General features: G+C 57.1%; 1 protein-coding gene across 3 annotated transcripts in view; it reads left to right on the forward strand.

The window, feature by feature from the left end:
- Positions 1 to 22127, forward strand: part of TTC28 (tetratricopeptide repeat domain 28) — a 590731-nt gene that overhangs the window by 561400 nt on the left and 7204 nt on the right. For 2 of the 3 annotated variants that reach the window (XM_004283800.4, XM_033412750.2), the window contains 7 exons: positions 1792 to 1936; positions 11850 to 12029; positions 13690 to 14410; positions 16755 to 16879; positions 19134 to 19365; positions 19959 to 20035; positions 21554 to 21577. In XM_004283800.4, coding sequence (XP_004283848.1) covers positions 1792 to 1936; positions 11850 to 12029; positions 13690 to 14410; positions 16755 to 16879; positions 19134 to 19365; positions 19959 to 20035; positions 21554 to 21577 — 1504 coding nt within the window. The remainder of the gene's footprint in view (positions 1 to 1791; positions 1937 to 11849; positions 12030 to 13689; positions 14411 to 16754; positions 16880 to 19133; positions 19366 to 19958; positions 20036 to 21553; positions 21578 to 22127) is intronic. The other variant, XM_033412749.2, reaches the window with a different exon arrangement.

Raw genomic sequence — 22127 nt, forward strand, 5'->3', positions numbered from 1 at the left:
GGTTTGTGGAGCGCCCCATCGGTCACTGTTAGGACTTGTGGCCACACCGTTGTCTGGGAACATGGCACTCCCTGGATGTCTGTGGCCAGATTAATCAGACTCAGGTGCCTCAAGTGGGGTAACAAGCCCACAGTCCAGGAGACACGTGTCTGAGGAGTGAAGTGAGGGGTGTGTGGGGCAGGGTGCTGCAGTCCTGCCACGCCCCCCCGTGCTGTTCTGGTGGCAGCCCGGGCTCCCCAGGCTGCAAGCACACACAGGCCGTGTGTAGGAGCACGCGGTGCCATGACAGACACTGCGCGTCACTCCAGCACATCTCTGGAGGGCCATTTGGTGCTCTCTCCTTCAGGGGAGCAATGCTCTTTGCCGTGTATTCCAGGGAATTAAGTGAGCCTCTGAGTGTCACTGCAGGGTTATCTGCGCTTCACTGGCTCTGATGGCAAAGACATGCCGCAGCCCCAGTCGCTTGTAATTACATGCTTTCTGAGTGAGGGTGATGTAGGAGCGGCCATGAGCAGGCTCGCAGGCCCTCCGAGCCCCCTCCTCTTTCTTCTCTTGCAGGAGCAGGGTAGGGGCTGAGGGTGCTCACAGCCTGGCTTGGCACGACCCTAGGATTTAGAAGTGGGACATTGCTGAGAATACCGCAAAGGGCGGGGGAAGGCCAGGGACAGAAGCCATGCCTCAAAAACGCAAACGCATCTTTCAGATCATTTCTCAGATGATCATGGATCCTGGCCTGGCCCAGGAGGGAAAGCCGTGTTCTGCTTTTCCTTAGGTAACAACCACAGAGCTGCCACTGCCCAGAGTACTTACTTGGCCATGTGTCTGGTGTGAGACCTGGTCTCTGCCTTAAGATCCTTGAGTGCATAGCAGAAACTCCAGAACTGTGCACAGTGTCTGGATCAAGCTTGAGAGACCACTGACTATCCGACAGTCACGTGGAGACCATCACCAGAGGCTGTGCCGAGGCCACGCTAGCCACGCCGAAGGGCTGGTTCAGAAAGACTTGTGGGGGCAGCCTGGTCCTTGCAGTGGAGATGGGTTTGTTTCCGAACCTGCCATGTCTTCTGCTCACCTGTGCCGCTTGTCCTCTGTGGGTCCCCAGGGCCTGCGTCAGTGCCTGGCAGGTAGCCAGCGCTCAGGAAACATTTTCTCAATGCATCAGTGACTCAGTGGATGTTGTTGGCCTGTGTTGGGAGTGTGAAACTTGGGGTCGCTGGGGTTGAAAATACCACCTGTACTAATAAAATTTTGCTTGGAAACTTTGGAACATAAATTAAAAAGGAAAACAAAACCCTGCAGCTGCTCCTGAGCTGACCACCCCCCATGCGGGGCCTCGGGCTGTGCTGGGGCTCCGGTGGGGGCCGGAGGCTGACCTGAGCCCAGGCTGGGGCCAACAGGATCCTCGTTGGCCCCAACAAGGCCAACGCCCTGGACGTTAGTTGGTCTTGGGGCACCGTCTTCCGAGCAGTTTGGTGGCTGCCCCGATTCTCATGGTCCTCATGTCTGCTGGCCCAGTCGCTCCATGCAAGGATGTAATTAAATCCTTTGAAGAGCACTTCAGGACATTTGATTATGCAGAAAAACTCCACAGCCATGTAAGCTGCTGTGTGCAGCTGGTCCGCCCTGTGGTGTCTGTCAGTGCTCACTGTGCTGTGAACAGTACCCGAGGGGGAGGGGGCGATGCCAGAGGGAGGGAGGCCCGCGCGTCCTGCTGGGTGGCCTCCCAGCTCCCTTCTCCAGGAACAGGAACGGAGCCTGTGCCCGATGTCACCCCTGTCCTTCTCTCCCCAGGAGCTGCCAGAGCATGACCAGCCTGGTCGGCAGCGCCACGTCGCCCGTCAAGGACGGGACCTCCTCTCTTCCCAGGAGGCAGAGCTCGTTCGCCAGGCCACCGCTCCGCGCTCTGTACGACCTGCTCGTGGCACCCATGGAAGGGGTAAGTGCCCAGCCCAGGGCTCCTTGGCGTCAGGACGCATCACTTCCCGCTCAGCACCCCCACACCCCCCAGACAAAAAACAGGCTCCTGAGACAGAAGAGGTTTTCCAGACCTGGGGCTTCTCTGTCCAACTTCTCGGTCAGCGTCCAGAAGCCCAAGTGGACGTGTGTTCTGGGTTGGCTGCTGGTTAGTGGATGGGCCCTGAGCTCCAAGTGGGCAGGCAGATCCGGGTTCAGGTCCCAGCCCGGCTCCTTACTGGCCGGCCGGTCAGTTTGGCCTCTGTGACCTCAGGTGCAAATGAGATGCTGCTTCTTCCCACCTTGCTCATCAGACTTGGGGAGGCCTGGTGGCGCAGGACTGCACGCATCTCCCCCATCTCCTCAGCAGTCGGCGCTCCCCCACCCACTGCTCATCTGAGGGTCTCGCCTGAGCAGCTTCAAGCCCAGGGCCGCTTCCTGTTGAGAACAGACCCTTGGCCTCTGCCCTTGTCAGGACTCACTCCACCACAGGGTCCAGTGGCAGAGACACCCTTGCACTTATGATTTCTCGAGAAGGTTGAGCGTGGCTACTGACAGGTTTCTGTGGCCCTAGTCTTTGCACATCACTTTTCAATCCAGACGTGGCTCTGTAACTGGCGGGAGGGTGTTGGGGGAGGGCTGCCAAAGGGCTCAGGGATCTTGTGAATCTGAATGGTGAGCCCATCAGATGCTTTTGTATGCGACTGGGTATTAGTCAGCTCTGGCTGCTGTAACAAAATGCTGCCGACTGGGGCTTAAACAACCGACATTTATTTCTCACAGTTCTGGAGGCTGGAAATCCCAGATTCTTGGTGGGAGACCTCTTCCTGGCTTGAAAACAGCTACTTTCGCACATGTCCTCACGTAATGGAGAGAAAGACAGAGACAGAGAGACAGGGAGAGTGAGCACACTCAGGTCTCTTCCTCTTCTTCTAAGGACACTAATCCCATCATGGAGGTCCTGCCCTCATGACCTCATCTAAACTGAATTATCTCCCCAAGGTCCTACCTCCAAATACCATCACGCTGGGGGCCTAGGGCATGAACATATAAATTTGGGGGGGACACAAGCATCCAGTTCATAACAGGCCCCTGCAGCAAGTGGAGGATGTGCTCCTGGGGGGCCCAGCTCTCAGCTGGGAAGGGTGGGGATTGATGGGCCCTCAGGGAGCCAGCCTGTGTGTCCCTCCTAGCAGCTCCCCACAGCCAGGTGGGAGATTCGTCTCACAGGCGTTGGAGTGGCCCATCAGCAGCTCTCTTGCACTTTAGCCGACTGACAGGGGTGAGGTGCATCCTCAAGGTGTCCTCACCTTGACAGTGATCCCTTCACCCTCAGGAAATGCCAGTGCATCTCGTGGCCTGGCCTTCCCAGGATGTGTGTCAACTTGCCTAATATTTTTCAGGAGGCTGCACTGCCTGGTGGTGCCCTCTGGACTTCCCTCGCTCAGGGACACGGGGGTGGAGGGAAGCATAGAGCCTCTAGGAGCTGGAAGCCTGGACTCATGTCTAGCACTGCCTTTTCCTGGCTAGGTGACCTTGGCCAAGCTGGTACCCCTCCTTGAGTACCTGTGTCCTCATTAGAAATTGAGGACGATGCCACCGAGCAGAGCCATCTCTGTGTCCTTAGCAGCTGTTACGGGGCCTGGTGCATATTGGCACTCAGGAAAATTTAAAGATGGTACGTGGTCCAAAGCTGCATTTGTTTTTTGGGTCTAGTCTGGATACAAAACAGAAGACCCAAGGCAGAAGTCAGCTAATGGGTTTTCTGTGGCCGCTCTTTTGTGGCAGCTGGGAGCTTTCCAAGAGGTTATCAAGCAGAAGGAAGGGTCTGGGCCTGCCCTGGAGGCGCTTTGAGTCTGTGAGCCCCCGACGCTGTCAACCAGCCCGGTGCTGGTTCCGGCTTACTTCTGGGTAGATCCCAAGTCCAGCGAAGTGCCTGCAGGGGACGCACACCTGAGCGTTGTTTGTTTCGCTGGCTGACACCCGCCCCTTTTGGCCAGGGAAGGGGCTCTTCCCTTGTATCAAAGACAGAAATCCTCGGGGTGGAGAGCAGCTGGAAGAGGCTGGGGGTGGAGAGAGGCAACCCCTCCCTCCATCCATTGCAGCATTTCCACCCAGGAGAGAGGCTGCTACAGCCACGAGTCATCCTTGAAGGGGTCCCATGAGTTCATAAACTCTGCCCTGTGTTTCTTAGACAGTTTTTCTCTCTGAGGACTTTCCCCTATGACTTAAAGAACATAAACATGCCAGTGGGATTAGTGATTGCTTGTGTCTGGACATCTGTGCTCCTCCAGGGGTGCTGGGAGGGGGAAGATTTATGGACTCGAGCCCCAAACGAGTTAGAACTGTGATCGAAGTCATGTCTTTATACAGTTGACTAAGGAAGGAAACCCTGGCCCCCCCGACGTGCGTGCTGGCGTCCTGAGGCTGCGGCGGCTGCGGCGGCCCCTCTGTGCTTGGGAACTGCATGTGTGAACGGGTGTGACCCTCAGAGGTGCGTCTCGTCTTGAAGTGAGGCATTTAATTTGAAAGCATTTAGTTCCTGATATTTAGTCCTTTTGTGACTGAGGAGTTTGAACACAGTGAAGGAGTTAGGCTGCCTCACGAGAGATGTGGAGTAAAACCTTTCAGAGGTCGTTAAAGTAAATGATCAGGGCAAGAGCTTTCCCTTGGCTGACTAAGGGGACTCACTGCGGTTCAGTAAAACCACTTCACCGAAGAGCTGGGATCTAATCAGGAGTTCCTTCCCCATTCACGTGTTTATTGACACGTGCCAGGCACAGCCGGGCGCACACCGGGCACAGAGGAGACTGGGGGCGGGGGCGGTTTGCCAGGTATGATGCTCATGGACTGTGCTCCCGCTCAGCGCACTGCCTGGCGGAGGACTACCACTGCTGCTTCCCGCCCTGCTCCGGAGGCCACTAGAGGGCGACACGGCACCGTCCGCCACTCCTGCCGCTGTCAGCTGCCAGACACAGCCAGGCCTTCTTCACATTTTCAGTGAAAATACAAATCAAAACCAAAAGTCCAAGATTATGAATTAATGACACTTCAAGACTAAAACGATTAGCCTCTTCACATGGCGTATAATTATTTGAACAACTGCCTTTGTTTAGCCTCAGTCCTGTTGCTAAGGGACTAGGTCAGACGGTATGAAAAGTGGAACAGAATAATATTTTACCGCAGGCTTGCACCAGGACTTGATTTAATTTAGCTGAAGGGAAACACTGCCTTGGCTCTTTCCTTGAAGCACGCTGTCCTTTGCTGTCAGGACGGGTGAGCATGTCCAGTTATCATTGAGGAGGCCCTGTTCCATCTGCCATGAGCCATCATCAAACATTAAGTCAAATCCTGTCTCAGACCCAAAGGAGAAAATGTCACCAAAGTGGCACGTGCTAGTGTGAGAGGGACCGGGACCCGGTTTGTGTCCGTGGCATTCGTTCTTCGTCACCGTGGAGTGAAGGGGAGTAACTCGTGCCCAAGCCTGGACTCGCCACAGGGACACGCAGAACCACGCGCCCCCAGGGCTGCTCCACGTGAAGCGCAGGCCCCGAATTACCCCTCAGTGTGCAGACGGGGCTTCATCCAAAGCCAGAAGCTGCTAGCATTCAGGACCCAGGTGTAGAGTCTAAAATTCCCTAGGATTTGGTCAAATCACTCTTTAAATGTGATTTAACAAGTCCCTGGGCTTGTTCTAGTCGTAGTCTCTGTCATCCTTATAATTGTTTCCATTTATTTAAATTCCCTGTTTGCTAAGTTTACAGTCGTCAAAGCCAAGATGATAGGACAGGTAGGAGGAGTGAACGACTCTGGTCAGAAGGAACAGTCCCCCTCGTCCACCTCTGCTCTTGACTAAAGAAGCCTCCAGGCTAAGCGGAGTTATTTGGTTCAGGACCCCAGAAACTGACTTAAAACTTGCCGTTCACATCGGTTAGGTTGGTAAACTGCCTTCCTAGACACCAGATCTCCAGGATGGCCCAGGACCTCTCCTCTGAAAACTCGAGGTAGGGGTCTGGCTCTGCCAGGGGCTTGACCAGGAGGAGAGCTTGGCTTTGGCAGGTCGTGACTGTGATGTCTGCTCTGGGGGAAAGGGACTCTTGTAAAGCGGTGTGATAACCTAGCTTATCCTTACCCAGTAGATGAGACCGACTGGTCAGGTGCCTGGTTTGTAAGTAGACTGGAGGCTTTGGAGGTCATCTTCGGAGGCTCGTCACACAACAGTCCGACCTTGACTCCAGAGTGTGGAGGGGGGACAAGGCCCACGAGATGGGCACCTCCAGGCTGTCTGATTTCTGTTTGGGACTTTGTGGTAACATTCACATGGATAGGACAGACGTCACCCAAGGACCACAAGTGTCACCACAGCTGATTAGGAGAAGGAAAAATGGAGGCAACGACTCACAAGCTGTCTGGACTGCTGAAGCAGTGGTGAGAGCGCCAGACCAATCAGCGAGCTCCTGCCAGGCAAGCGGTGTTCTCACCTGGGTCAGGGCCCCTTGGGTCGATTCGAGCTGATGTTCAACTGCCCCCGTCTCAACCTGACCCCAGTAGGTTCTGGGGGAGCCAAGGCACGCCTTCCACTGAGGGCGTGTGGGCTCGTTTTCACCATTTCGGCTACAGAGAGGCCTCTTTGAGACTGGACGCTGGGTGGCCGGCAGGCCCCTCCGGCTCTGGTTGGCCACTGGTCATACATCTCCCGTAGCCAGGTTCCTCTGGTTTGCCCCTTCTCAGAATCTCCAGGCAAACCAGTGGTTTGTTTTTTGTTGTTCAGAGAGGACAGTTGAGTGGGTCGAATTTGGACTCTGCGTTTCTGGTTGGAATACAGTGTCTACAATCCTGGTAGCTTTTAGTCATGGTTTCAGGGTTTTTTTCTGAACAGCTTTGATATTTACTGAGACTGATACAACCATCCATGACACCAATATTTCTCAGAAGCGTCACATAAAAGGTTTCTCTACCTTAAAAAGTTCTGTTTGATCAATTCACTCAATCAAAAATATAAGTCAGGAAAAAAATCCTAAGCCCTGTACAGGGTTCTGGGGTATCCAGATTCCCAGCAGTCAGTTCTTTGCTTCTGGAATCCTTGTTGTACATAGTGAAGTCCATTTCATCCCAGATCTAAACTGCTGGAAAGTTCATGGACCCAGGAGTTTTCTTGCCCTCCCCCGTGGTGACCAGGGGTGTTCATTCTCTGGCCTGTGATGCTGCAAGGCTCTGAGAGGCCTCCTGTCCTTCCGTGAAAACGGAACTCCCCGCACATGGGGGCTGCAGGCTGCTCCTCTGGACCCTGGTGCTGTGCACAGAGCACGTAGTGCTTAAGCCAAAGTTGGGACACATGCAACATCATGTTTGATATTGGTGCTTTCCAAACGGTTCAGCACCCCCCAGGTCACCATGAGTGTATACGGGAGATCCCATTAACCAAAATGCTGATCGAATCAGAGTTCACCACCCAGGCAAACACTTGGGACCCGTGGGGGTTGCCTGGGGGAACTGCCGACTCGGAAATTGGACGTCAGGGTAACTGCTCGGCGGTGGGTTTCACAGGTGTCAGGTGTGGTGGATACTCAGTGAAGAGCTGTGGATGATGGTGGTGGAGACGTGCAGGTGAGGAGGACCGTGGTGATGGCGGTGTCCCTGAGTCCCTGGGTTCCATATGGAGCTGGATGCTCCGAAGAGGCCATTTACGTGTTTTGGCCATGTTTACAAACACAGGAGGGAAAGGGAATGAGTTGTACTAGAAAAATGATCGAGACCCAGCAGGAAAGAATAGTATGAATAATAGGACCTGTGTTCCTCTTACTTAAAGCACCTGGAGGCAGTTGAGAATTCACGTTTGACGTGTGTGTGCTGAGGGCCCGCCTAGAGCCCCACACGCTGCCTGTGAGGTCGCGGCGTCAGTGCTGTCCCGTGGGTTCGGGAACTGAGGGGCAGGGAGGTGAGAGTCTTGTCGATGTTCTCAGAACCCCCTCCACCTCTCCCCTAACCACACACCCCATCATCTAGCAGTTCCGGGTCCCCCAGAGCTCCCAACCCAGCACACGGGCCCAGACCCCGTGGCGAAGGCCTCTCCTGGAATGTGCCTTCCCTTCCTGGTCACTGGGCAAGGCTTTCCAACCTTCCAAACCCCGCTCAACAGAGGGTCTGGGTCTGGTCCGGAGCTAGAAAGCACAGGTAGGTTAACTAGGGGAGATCAGTATCAAGACTGTTCCCTGTAGTGAAGGGGTAACTGTGAGATGCAGGAGACTGTGTGGTTCTCCTGGGCTGAGGGAGCGAAACCCAGGAAGGACGGACACTGATGAGGTGTGGTTCCCCCCTCCACCCACTCCCCGGGAGCGGGCTGTTCCCTGGTCAGCCGGGCCACCCCCGAGTGCGGCTGGGAGGAGGTCAGGAGCCACCAATGGAAGGGCCACGGCGGGGCTGCGTTTAGTACGCGTGCGCGCGCACACGCACGCACGCACGCACGCATACGCACACACGCCTCAGGGCAGCACGTGTCGCTCGCTCGGGAGAACCGGCTGCAGGAAGCAGCGTGTGAAGAGCAGGTGAGGACAGGGCGTTGGGAGCTGAGGTGGGAGCTGATAACAGCCGCCTGGAGCCCCCTGTGGAGAGGAGCCCTCTCTCCTCTGCAAAGCCTGGGCTTTGCCCGTTTTCGTCCTCTCACTGCCCACCTCCCCTCCAGCCCGGCCGGCCTGGCGCCGCGAGCCCTCCAGCCGTGTTTGCTGCGAGAGGCAGGGTTACGCTTCCTGAGGGAATAAACAGATTTTAGGGCACTTGGCCCGGTGTTTTCTATTTCAGAAGACACCTTTCTGGAAACTGTAGGGGTCAGAGAGTCGGGGTCCTTGCTGGCATTTGTTGGACTGTGCTCGTGGCGGGTGTGGGGGCGATGCGGAGCCCTTTTGTCCTTCAAACCCAGGGCTTCAGAAGCCAGCGAGCCCTTCCCAGACTGGCAGACGGAGGCGCAGAATAGCGCTTCCTTGAATTCTCTCTCCTTCTCCGTCTAATAGACGAGGTGTAGCTCGCATAGAGACATGACTGTGCTCTCTGTGTTTAAGTTCACGTTGGATTATGGTTGATCCTTCCGTGCCAGGGTGACGCTCGTGTGTCCTGGAGGCAGGATGCAGAGGACAGCTTTCAGGGCCCCTGTTCCAACACGTTCGGTCAGTGTTCCCGCTGCCTTTAACCAGAGATGCCTATCTGCCATGCAGCCCATCTGCCACCACCCACCTCCTTCCCCTCTGCTGGACAAGGGTCCCGTTTGGAGCCGTCACCCAGGGCTGTGCGTGCCAGGCCAGAACCTGCCGCGAGGTGCTGTCCCGGGAGGATCTGGACCTATGAATTCGGGTACACGGTTCAGAGGCAGGCTCGCAAGCTCCCAGGCTAGAGTTTCAGAGGCGTTTCCCTCTCCTCGCTGCTAAGGCCACTCTTCAGCAAGTCCTGGCAATCCTGTCCCCTTCTCTCCGCTGCGTTTCCTCGTCTGAATTACTGCGAGCAGCCCGTCTCGTTGGTGCAGGCTGCCTTTCAAGGCTTCATCAGAGGTTCTGCAGCAGAGGATGCAGGTCCCCACAGCCTGCGAGAGCCACACTCCCGCTCAGCCTCAGGCCTCCACCATCTGGCTCCCAAGTCCCTCTCCAGCCTTGCCCTCCGTGTGCCCCATGGGCCTCGTCTGCCCGGGTGGGGCCTCCCCACCCTCACGTGCAGAGCAGCAGCTGGGGGGGGGGGCGGGCCCAGCATCGTGTCCCACTCTCTGGGGCTGGCGTTTTACACTTCCGTGGTCTCACTCAGTAGTGGTTTCTTGTGCATGTTTTATTTTCTGAGACATTGCATCATCGTGAGCTTTCGAGCAGGGACTGAGTCCTGAACTGACGTGGCTCCCCATCACCCAGTCCCCCACCTTAGACACTAGTGGCTGATGGAGAGATCAGAAATCAGTCGTCACAGAAGACACCTGAGCTCTTCCCAGGACGTGACATCACCCTCTTAAGGCTTGTGCCTCAGACAAGACAGTCTTGTGGGCGGAGTTAGCAGAGTCCCTTCAAAGGCACGCTGCCTGTGGACCTTTTCTCTAAGCGGCATCCAGCCTCTTACCTGGCCCAGCACCCCTCAACTACCTTCACTTCATGTGACAGGTGCTGTCGTGACTGGGGACTTGTCTGAGAGTGCTGTGTCCCCGTGAAGCCCGTGACCTCTGGAATGACACCTGACAGAGACTTATCAGGGTTGGCGCCCTGGCAGGTGGAGTCCAGGGAAGGTCTGCAGGGGTAGGGCTGCCACCCCGTCCAGTGATGCCTGGTGACCCCGGATCAGGCGAGGATGGGTATGGTTCTGCCCATGGCAGGTGGCCTGAGCCCCCCCATTGCCCACGTGCCAGGCAGCAGTGCTCTGGCTGGGCAGCGAGCAGTTGTCACTGTCACAACTGCTGACCCATCCCCGAGGTCAGGGTACCATCAGCCCAGCTGCTCCGGCCCGGCCCCCAGGGCCTCTGGGTGCACTGCAGCAGCCAGCAGTCTGCCCTCCAGAGGGCCTTCCAGAGCCTCCTCCCTGTGCCAGGCCAGGCAGGGGCCTCGGTGTGGCCCACGGTGGGGACACGGAGCCCAGGAGTTGACCCCTGGAGTGGTCACTGTGCACACCCTACTTCTTCCTTCCTGGGTTGTACAGCGATACTTTTACCTTTTCTTGGAAAGTAGCTCTTAAAGAAAAAAAGAAACAGTTGGCCCAGTAATTTTTACTTCTGCTTTCTTTAGATGCATCTAGAATTTTAAAAAAAGAAAGAAAGCCACAGGGGGTTTGTACAGACAGAATGTCCCGCCAGGCGCGTGTCCCTTTGGGTTGGCTGAATGCCCTCTGCACCCTCAGCCCAGTGCCCACAGCAGCGCGGCCGTGGACACTCGCTCCTCCAGAGCGCAGTGGCTTGGGCAACAGAGGGATGTGGGGGGGGACCCGGCTGTGACCCTCCCCCGAGCCAGCACCCCAGGGCTCAGGGCCGCCCAGCACCTGGCACCTGGTGCCCGCGGTCTGTGGGCCCTGCACATTCTCCCCGCAGGCTCCTGTGGCCGCTTCATCTCTTTATTCACACTTAGCCTATGTCTAGTCTGGTTTTCGCAGTCATTGCCACTTGCGTTATCCGGATTCCTCCGGCCTTAGTCTCCATGAGCATTCTGTTGGAGCGTGAGGGGTGTCCGTCTGCTCTGGGTCCGCATGCACTCACCCTTCCCTCAGGTCCCCGCCTGGGCCTTTCAGGAGTGATGGGGGTCCCATCAGTGTCAGATTCCCTGCCAGCACCGGGGGAGCGAGTGGGGACAGCCCCTGCAGAGCCTGGGGCCATGGGGCCATCCTGTCCCCGGGGGAGGGACACAGAGGCCTCAGGTGACTTGAGGTCCTGGAATCCGGAACCCTTCTCCTCCGGGGATGTCATCCTGGTTCCCAAAGCTTCTGTCTGCATGCCAGTTCTCTCGCCTCCTGTCCACTGAAATGGACAGCACGTCCCACTTTGGTTGAGACCTCACTGCCTGTGTGACAGGGTCATTCCTACACTGCCCGTAGGGTCCCTGTGCCAACGCAGCATCTCCTGCCCTGGTCCATCGGGTGCACCATGACTCACTGAGTGCTTTCTGGGACAGCTGCCCTTTGCATGAATCCCCTGCCATCTGTAGAAACATCTGGATGACCCGGGCTGATCCTTGTCTTTGTGGGACACCCTTCGTGACGGGTGACAGCAGTCTCCCTCCTGGCCCTGCTCCTCTACCCTCCTCCTCGGGTGGCGCCTGTGAGGCAGGTGGGAGGGAGCCCCGCCCATCGCCCCCACTCCCTGAGCGGCCCCCCTGGGGGCGGGGGTGCCTGGTCCTCCCCAGGCGTCCCCCCCGCTGGGTGTGTCAGCCGCTCCACTCACCCCGCAGGGCCTGATGCACTCCAGCGGCCCTGTGGGCCGGCACCGGCAACTGGTCCTGGTTCTCGAGGGGGAGCTCTACCTCATCCCGTTCGCCCTCCTGAAGGGAAGCTCCTCCAATGAGTACCTGTACGAGCGCTTCGCCCTCATCGCCGTCCCTTCCATCCGCTCCCTCGGTCCTCAGGCCAAGGTAAGTCAGGCCCGCCTGGGTGTTTGGGGCGCCGTCCCTCTGGCTGGGCTGGCATCCGCGGGAGGAGGTGTGGACTCCCTAGTTTGCGGCTGGTGGGGTGACTTTGGAGCAGATCCGTCCGAAGGCAGGGGGACAGCCTCCCGAACCCTTTGCCACCCCAGGAGGCCACCATGTGTGTCATTTCTCTCTGCGTTGCTTCGCTGTGACACCAGGGTTGGGAGCTACTCCCAGCACTGAGTCAGGCTGGAGGCCATGCCGCCTGTCTGAGGAAGTGGGTCACGCCCTGGGGGCCGCGCTCACCCGCCAAGCTGACCGCTGAGTGGGCGCCGAGTGTGCCCAGCAGAGGGGCCGCAGGCACGGAGGGCAGACAGATGGGATTAGCGTCAAGTGGGCAGGGGCCCCACAGGCCGACAAAGAACCGAAAACAAATGAGTGGCTTTCAGGACTTGGGTCTCATTCAGCAAAAATCAGTGTGGGATGAACTCTGTGGACTCAAGGGGGTGACAGTGGCCCGCCGCAGGTCAGGGCTTAGCCCACAGCCACCCCTGGCGCTGCCCACCTACCTAGAGGGCCTTCAGAGCCAGCCCTGAGCACTCTTCCCTTCTCTAAACTCGCCCAGATACCCTGAGACCCGGGCTCCCTCCTGCCCCGACACTCCTGCCCCAGGCCTGGGCGTGGGCGGCCCCCACGGGACCTGCCTTGGCCTCCGTTGACCTTGGTCATTGGCATGGTTCCAGCCAGGTCAGTTTCTGCCTCACGGGTTTTGGAGATCTTAGTTATGACTGTTTTTGTTGCTGAATTGTACTTCTCATGGGACAGAATCAGTTCAAGGTGAAAGAAATGATTTTCTCCAAGTTTTCCTTATGTCCATGGTTGACTGTGAATCCCATCCATGAGCCTGCTGTGTGCCGTCCGGCACGGAGGGTCGACTCACCTCTCCTGCTGCCAGGGCACCCTGGGAGGCACAGATGAACCAGAGAGTGGAAGAGTCCCGCCTCCCGACAGGCACCCGAGAGGGATTTCTCTTTCCCAGTTTAAGGCATCACCAGGTGGAAACACCAAAAAATTATTTTGAAATAATTTGATATGTGATGTTTTCCCCAAAAAACATCAGAAGGCATCGTAGGGGAAAATCAGAACTTTGTTGGGCTTCTTTATGCTGATTTTATAATTCAGTGATGTTATTCATCTTTCCAGTTGTAGTGCCTCTAAAGGACTTAATTTGGCCCTGTCTCCCCTGCGACTTGCTTTTTGCAAGTTTAAACAAAATCACCCCTCAGAGCCCCTGTTGCATCAGGAGTGGGTTCCCCCTGATTGAGGGGCTCACAGGGGAGCCTATGGGAGGGAGATGTAGGGCAGGTGATCCTGCCCTGCACACCCTCACCTCCTACATGCCCTGTCCCACCCCCCTCTGGCTTGACAAACGTCAAGGGGTCTTCCTGCCATCTATCTGGTCTCATTGTTTTCAAGAGCTTGTCACCAGCAGGTGTGATTCTCAGTCAGACATGCACCTGTGTCAAAAAGGTCTTGAAAAGTAGAGTGAACAAAGTTATCAGGAGATCGGGTGGAGCCACGCTAGATGCAGCCCTGCTGGAGAGCTGGCATCTGCCTGCCCCAGAGAAGCCCTAATGGGTGGCCCGCTGTCTTCCCTCCCCTCCAGTCTCACCTGCGGAAGAACCCTCCCACCTACTCCAGCTCCACGTCCATGGCGGCTGTAGTCGGCAACCCCAAGCTCCCATCGGCGGTGATGGACAGGTGGCTGTGGGGCCCGATGCCGTCAGCCGAGGAGGAGGCCTACATGGTGTCCGAGCTGCTGGGCTGCCAGCCGCTGGTGGGCAGCGTGGCCACCAAAGAGCGGGTCATGAGCGCCCTGACCCAGGCCGAGTGCGTCCACTTTGCCACCCACATCTCTTGGAAACTGTCGGCCTTGGTCCTCACGCCCAGTGTGGAAGGCACCCCCGCTGGCAGCAAGAGCTCCTTCGGCCACCCCTACACCATCCCTGAGTCCCTGCGGGTGCAGGATGACACCAGCGATGGCGAGAGCATCTCGGACTGCCCGCCGCTGCAGGAGCTGCTGCTCACAGCCGCCGACGTCCTGGACCTGCGGCTGCCTGTGAAGCTAGTGGTTCTCGGCTCCTCCCAGGAGTCCAACAGCAAGGTCACAGCCGACGGGGTCATCGCGCTGACGCGGGCCTTCCTGGCGGCCGGCGCACAGTGTGTCCTCGTGTCTCTGTGGCCTGTGCCCGTGGCTGCTTCCAAGATGTTCCTGCACGCCTTGTACTCGTCCCTGCTGAATGGCCTGAAGGCCAGCGCGGCCCTGGGTGAGGCCATGAAGGTGGTGCAGAGCAGCAAGGCCTTCTCACACCCCTCCAACTGGGCAGGTAGGGGCTCGGGCACCTGTCAGAGGGCCTGTGGGCGCAGTCAGGGGCGGTGGGGTGTGAGGACGGGGGCGGGGGGGGGTGCTGGGGAAAGACAGTGCGGAGAGGCTCAGGGAGGGGGCCTCGCTGGCGGAGCCAAGTCAGCCTCTCCTCACTGTGGCATTAAAGTGGCCTTGTGAGCAGGAGCATCAGAAGAGTTTGCCATCAGAGCGCATGTCAGGCCCCTCCTGATGTCGTGTATACTGGGTGACCCATTTTACGGCCCTCATATGAAATCCCAGACTGTAGGAAAGAGCAGTCAGTGTGTTCAGAAAGACCTGAGATTTGGTCATTGGAGGACTTGGGTTTGGTCCAGCTCCACATCAGGCTGTGTGGCCTGAGACAGGTTCCTTACCCTCCCTGAAGCTCAGTGTCCTCAGTGGTACCAAGGGGATGACGGTGGTGGTGCTGGCATCTCCCTGTCCACATTTGAGACAGTCTGAGGAGTGGGTTGAACGTCTTGTGATGCATGAGGGGCCGGCGGCGTGTGTGCCCGGTGGTCCCACCGCAGGGCCCTGTGAGGGGCATGAGGGCCTGGGGGTGTAGGGAGCATGTTCCCTGTGACATCTGGTCTGCCGCTCAGCTCTGTGCGATGACCTGCGACCCGCTGTGGACCCTCCCATGCGGGAGACCCTCCCCGACAGGCTGAGACCCAGGCCTCTCCTGCGGCAGGGCCGCTTTGCTGACACACTTCATGATCCTTCAGTTTGTGGTGGTCTCTCTGAATTGGCCCCTACACCTCCCCAGGACCTCCAGAGCAGAAGACAATCCCACCAATGCCACAATAAGTGTCTTAAACCTTGAGAAGCAGAGGAACACCAAAAGTACTATTTTCAAACATTTACATTTTATTGTTTTAATGGCAAAAAAATATACCATTCATTTATATGTTTAAAAGTTGGGAACAAAATGACTTTCACTTTACTCTTCCCCTCAAAGTAAATCCAGTTGACGTGAGCTGAGGTTGCTGGTGTCGTTCCCCAAAGGCGGGTGAACCCTGAAGCGGGGCCGTGGCGTCCCGGGCCCAGTGGCCAGCAAACAGGAGCCCGCAGGGGCCACCCTGGGCGTGGCGCTGAAGTTGCCCACGGCCAAGGGCTGGTGCCGGGTGGGTGAGCCATGTTGTTGAGGAGTGGAACGTGTTTACTTCACAAACACCTCATAGCTGTGGTCTTGTTCAAAAAGGTATTCAAAATTCAAAGCAGAATCTATCCTGTTTCCTCACGTGGCTGAAGAGAAACATTCAGTTTGTCCAGCAGGCCTCCTCTCTGGCAGCCCTCAGCTCACGACTGGGCCCTCCATCTGCGAGGCACAGGGCAGGCAGGCCCTGCGGGTTTGGGCCTGGCCATGTTGCCAGACTTCTTCTGCCAGGAGATGTGGAAATCAGAGGCGATCACACCCGTGGTTTCCATGATTGTTCTCAGCACATGGTGTCTGTTTATATCTGTTCTCAGCAGTCAGAAGGGGCTCTGAGCACCATGTGGTCCCGCAGAATGTGCTGCAGGGTTTGTGGGGACCCAGCCCCTGTGCTTGGCCATTTATTCTTGACAGGGCCTCCCAACCCCACCCCGCATCTTCCCATCTTCCCATCTTCCGGACGTGGTATTTTTGTCATTGTTTAGTTTCAGTGACAGACAATAGATAGAAAAGTCAACTCTGTTCTGTGGGAAATGGTGTTTAATGATGCTGCCCTGTTACCCTTAAAAACAGGCTTGGCACATTCATTCTCAGAAAACCCTTCCCCTCCATTACTTGGGGAAGGTTGGTCCTAAAGTTGCTGGGGGAGGCTGCTCCGCTGTGTACCTCCCCCAGGCCCTGCTTATGGAAGTGGGTGCTGGGGAAGAGGAAGGGGGACAGGATCCAGGCAGACGTGTGGCTCCTTCCTCCCCAGCCTAGGCTCCGTTTGCTCGTCTTACAACTGGGAAATACCTTCTCCTGTCCCCTCGTCTGGTGGCCCTGAGGAGTCAGGCACACCCGCCCCTCCATCCCCGGGCACATTCCAGACCGACACAGATTAATTTCAGGGAAAACAAGGCAGATCATTTCTCGGGATGGTGGCCAAGCCAGGGAGGCCCCTGGGGGCCACACAGCCTTTTCCTGCCTTGCTCACTGCGCAGTTACCTCAGCAGCTTTCCTGAGCAGCTCACCCAGCAAAAGAGTATCAAACTGCCCCAGTGAGTTAGCCGTCCCGGTCCAGCCCGTGGAGCAGCTGTCCTTGGCACGCCTCTCTCTCTCTGTGGCACAGATGAGCTGTAGAGACCAGCTGGGCTGGGTGAGGGCGACTCTGAGGTGCTTTCTGGGCTCCCCACAGGGTTCTTGCTCATCGGGAGCGATGTGAAGCTCAACAGTCCCTCCTCGCTCATCGGCCAGGCCCTCACCGAGATCCTCCAGCACCCAGAGCGGGCGCGGGATGCCCTGCGAGTGCTGCTGCACCTGGTAAGGGGCGCAGGGCCCTTGCGGGAGGCGGCCGGAGATGCACAAGGAGCAGGGCGAAGCTGGAGGGATCCCACAGCACCGGGGGGCGTGAGCAGGTGGAGGGGACGTTGTCCCCAGATGTCTGTGTGGTGGGCACAGTGTGCAGTGTCACACCGATGGCTGCAGCCATCCTCGCCCAGACCCTGTGGGGGGTGGCCAAGGGGGGCCCTGGAGCAGGGCCTGACCACAGGTGCTTCCACCCCATGGCTTTTGGCAAGTGACCTTGCTCTCCGAGCCTCAACTTCCTCGAGTAGAAGGGGGGATAAAACTTTACCTTTTCAAGGTTCTCGTGAGGGTTAGAGAAAAGGTGAGTAGCTGGCACACAATAGGGTCCCAGTAACTGAGAACTGGTATTTTATAATCAAAGGACACTGGCCTTTCCCTAAATGCAGTTGGAAGAGTCCAAGCCCAGACCTACTCTTGGTGGGGCCCTGGTGAGAACACAGAGGCCCCATGCCATTTTCTACAGAATTGAAAGGTTATAAATAAATCAGGCCAGGAAACAGTGCCATAAAACTTGTTCCACCCTTCCACCTTGATAACCTGGAAGGCAGTTTCAGATAATTTAGAATTCTTAGCTTCCTTGGAGTTCTGTGCCAGAAAGACCAGTGCAGCCCCAGCCCAGACCCTGTGAGGCAGGGGGAGGTAGGGGACAGCCCACGCCACAGCCGAGCTCTTTCCAAACCCAAGGCAAACAGCCACCCCATAGCTTAGAGGTGCACACACGGCTCTGCCTGTGCTCAGGAGGGAAGGGCCCAGTGAAGGCTTCTCCACAGGTCCTGGCAGTGGGCTGGGGCCGGCTTCTGGGTGGGCATGTTCCCTTGGCCAGGGGAATGCTGTGGCCCATGAGGCTGGGCATCAGCTCTGTGTGGACTCCAGTGAGGGATCAGTCACGGACATTTCTTAAGCTCAGGTCTGCCTGAAGGAGGTTTTTTCAGGCCTGACAGAAATCAGTGTGTGAACAAGAATGCTGGAGCCTGAAACCTCTGACAGCTCTTGGGCCAGACGCAAGGCACCCACGCTGCCTGCCACTGGGTGGACGTGCTCTTGTGCTTTGAGAATTTGGGGGGAAGACTTTCTCAACTGATTTTAACCTGTGCCTGGAAGCTGCACGGAGCCTTTATGTTGCTCAGCACTAGGACCCTTGTCAGGGCCCTCTCTCCCCGAGAGGTGCCCTTCTTCCTTGCTGTAGCCCATTTGCTTTCTCCTCCCAGGCCAGGCCGTGGAGCAAGAGCCAGGCCTCTTTGCTCCCATTCGGCCTTGAGGCCCCTCGAGTACATCTAAGGGTCTTGGCTTCATCTTCTGGGGGGAGTGTAGGGGCCATGGGTCAACTTCACCAGTCTTTTCCTCCTTCTAACTATCCACTGGACAGTGTCTCTAGCGCCCTTCTAGCCCAGGGGACAGCCAGCTGGCTGCCTGTCTGTCCTGCCCGGGAACGTGCGCTTCCTCCAGCCTCTGATGTCAGCCCCCAGCATCCCAGGGTTTTACTCTAAGAAAAGTCTCAAGTGACATCCTGGACAACTCTCCTTCTCCTCCAGTGACGGCACATGTGCCCCAGAGCAGGTGACATCTCAGAGGGACTGAGGTTTCCCTTAGAAAAACCGCCGAGGGAAGGCCTGCGGCTGTTGCAGGTGCTGTGGACGCTCCCTGGGAGAGTTAGGGTGGCAGTTACCTGGCAGCACTGATTTAGGCCCTGGAAGGTAGAAGGGGCCCGTGTGCAGGTGGACACAGGACACAGAGGTCAGCGCTACAGGATGAAGGAGGAGTCGGAGGCCTGGGGGACGAAGGCCCCACGGTGGGCACTACTTGGTGTGTGTGAGGTGCACGAGCAGTGAGGGGGTCCTGAAGGCCTGAGGGTTCATCCTAGTGACGAGGCGCAGCCATTGCAGGGTTTGGGGCAGGTCCCTGGCTGGAGACTGGTTTTCAGACAAGTCACTTCAGTGTCTGTGGAAGACAGCCTGGAGCTGGGTTAAGGAAGGGACAGGACTCTTCAGAGCCTCCTCGGCTCTGATGGTAGCAGCCCCTCCGTTGCAAGACACTGGCTGATGCTGCAGAGTGTGGTCCTCAGGCTTGGGTGCCTGGTGGCAGCTGCCAGCCCTGCAGAGCTTCCCACACGGGCTTTGTGTTCCCCCAAAGCCACTTGGAGAGAAAAGAGGGTACCCCCCCCCCCGCCCACCCCGTGCAGAGTGGCACCTCACTCCCCTCTCCCCTGCAGGTGGAGAAGTCCCTGCAGCGCATTCAGAACGGGCAGCGCAACGCCATGTACACATCCCAGCAGAGCGTGGAGAACAAAGTGGGCGGCATCCCTGGCTGGCAGGCCCTCCTCACCGCTGTGGGCTTCCGGCTGGACCCCCCGGCCAGTGGCCTGCCAGCAGCCGTCTTCTTCCCAACCTCCGACCCGGGCGACCGGCTCCAGCAGTGCAGCAGCACCATCCAGTCCCTGCTGGGTGAGTCTTGGCTGACAGCTTGAGCAGGGTAGTGGGTGGCCGCAGTCCCTGCTGGGTCTCAGGTGGGGAGGAGCGAGGGTCTCCTGAGAAGTGCTGAGGAGTCCCAGACACAGACTCCTCCTGATCTGGGGGAAAGGAGTGCTCCTGACCTAGTGTTTCCATCTGATGGCAACATATCCTCTGCCCCTTCCTGGGGTGACGTGAGGTCTTGCTGGGCAAATAGTAGCTGCTATTAACATTTATTCAGCAGCTTTGGATCTGACAGAGCTGTGTGGCTGACCCCAGGGTGACGCGGGGCACAGATGCTCAGGGCTGCCCTTTGTGTTTCACTCGAAGCGGGTGATGCTGCCTAAGCGACTAGTTGGGGTCCTGGCATGTGACCGTATGCCTGGAGGACACAGCAGGGTCAGGACTGGCCCTGCCTCCATCTGCCCTTCTCAGAGACAAGCCAGACACGGATACACACGTCTGGCTGTCCCGAGCTTCTGAAAATGCCACCAAAGCTGAGCGTTTGGGGTGCGTTCCCCTCGGAAGGTGCAGGACTGTGGGTGCAGAGGCCCCTCCGGATAACGCCTGCCTCCTCCTTGCTTTAGGTCTGCCCAACCCTGCCCTCCAAGCCCTCTGCAAGCTCATCACTGCCTCGGAGACGGGCGAGCAGCTCATCAGCCGGGTGAGTTGAGCCAGGACAGCTGAGCCCAGGTCTGAGGACTGTGCTGGGTTGGAAAGACAGTGATTTGGCCCCAAATAGGAACCTGCACGTGATGCCTCACTGCTTTTTTTCAGCTTTTGTAATGAGAAGGAAAAGGCAAGGGCTGGGAGTAGAACTGCCCTCTCCAGCAGGTGCAGGCACAGAGGAGCAAGTTCTCCCAGTGTCCTCCCTGGGCACTGAGTCCCAAGGGCCTCAGAGGATGCTTAAGGGGCCCCAGTCACCTGTAATCTCAGGGCATTTCCTGAACTCTCCATTCAGTGGTCTCCTGCACCTTATCATCCCTAACCACCAACTGTTTCTGCTGATTGACAAGTGTGGCAGCCACCTTACCCAAGCCAGCAGGTGTAGGGCCATCCTGTCAGGGTGGCTACAGGTGCTCCAATACTTATTCTTAGATCAAAGTATGACCCCTGCCTGAAACAAAACCACCACTGAGGCACAGCGGTGAACACAAAGTCAAGTCTCATGAAAGATACTGCTTAGCAGCTTTTCAAAAAGTGCTTTCTTTTAGGAGAATGTAGATCTAATTCAGAGAATTGGAGGATTCTAACCCTTAGCATCATGTAGGCCCTTCCCAACTTGGCCTAAGAGCTTCTGATCTTCCTACTGGCCAGTGAGGGTCTGGAACAAGCACTGGGGTGACAGTGTAGCAACCCCTAAAGAGTACAGAGCAGTTTTCTCTGGTCACCTTACAGTGTAATAATTTGAAAAATACACGTTATTAGATACCAGCAGATTTCATTTGAGCAGAACTGTTTCTATGTGGAAATAAAGCTGCTCCATCTAGGGTTAACCTCTGCAAATCTGATTGGTTCCTGGAGCCTCCCCCTACCTGGGGTGGTTTCCAGCTTGGATTTGGAACATAGCTCACTCATCTGGCCCCTTCACTGAGTTTCTGCTACTTTGTAGTAAGTGTGTTAGACCTGCTTGTTGAATAGAATCAGGAAAACACTTAAACATCCTGAACCCAGGAGGGCTACAAGCCTGTGCTCTACAAAAAGAGAAAGCTAGAGTTACATTTACAGGGCCAGGCTGAGCATCCAAACAGCCAATAGCTTAATTTCTAGCTTTTGGTGGCAGCACAGGGACCTCCACAGGGAAGCGTCCTGGGCCGCCCCCAGTGGCTGGGGTATGGTAGGCATTTCCGAGTCACTCTGGAACCAGAGTGGACTTTGCTCTACAGAGTGGCCTATCCGCGCCCACTGTGCCCCTCCCCCTCTCCTGGCGAGGAAGGGCAGGGCCTGGCCGACCCTGGCCCCACCCCCACCCCCAGCGCGTGTCTGGCCTGGGCGTGGCTGTGCGTTCTCCTGTGTGTCCCTGCTGACTCTCACTCCTCTCCCCTCCGGGTCAGAGCCGCGGGCCCGGTGTGGTGCTTCCTACAGCAGTGATCAGCTTGTGTTGCGTAACTACCTGTGCTTAAGTCTAAATTCTCTTCTTTCTCTCTTTTTCTTTCTTCTTCTTATAATCTGCTGGCCGAAGGCTGTTAAAAATATGGTTGGAATGGTGAGTACCACTCTGAGTAGCACTGTTGTCAGGTGAGCCCCTCAACCCGCCCACCCCGAGGTCCCCCTGGCACTGCTGTCTCACCAACACGCGCTGAGGCTGGGGGGGCAGTGCCGCTGGCTCAGGTGGTCTGCCCCGTCTCCGCTCTGGCTCCCCTTTCCTGCTCCACCCTTCTTGTGCTCTTGATTTGACCTTTCAAGTTCCCTCAGAACAGCAGGGGCAGGAGCAACACACTGTGAACCCACACGAGGCCCCGGGTGGAGTTCACACATTCAGCAGGTTGTGTCTGGGAGACCCCACCCCTCCTCTAGGCCCCGAGTCCCCTCCTGCACTCATAGCCCCGTGGCCAGTGTGCGAGGGAAGAGGCTGGAAGCAGAAACCCTGCCTGGGGCCTGGGCCTCGAGCTCCCACAGAGAGGACAGTAGGCATGGAGGCACCGTAAAGAGAATTTCAGATGCTACCCACGTGTAAGGTCATTAGCGATGATAATGACAGGTAACACAAGAGAAACTTGGGGACAAACCCCTGGGGGCCAGATGCAGCGGACGCT

The sequence above is a fragment of the Orcinus orca genome, chromosome 15 (assembly GCF_937001465.1).
Source record: "Orcinus orca chromosome 15, mOrcOrc1.1, whole genome shotgun sequence".
Classification (NCBI taxonomy): domain Eukaryota; kingdom Metazoa; phylum Chordata; class Mammalia; order Artiodactyla; family Delphinidae; genus Orcinus; species Orcinus orca.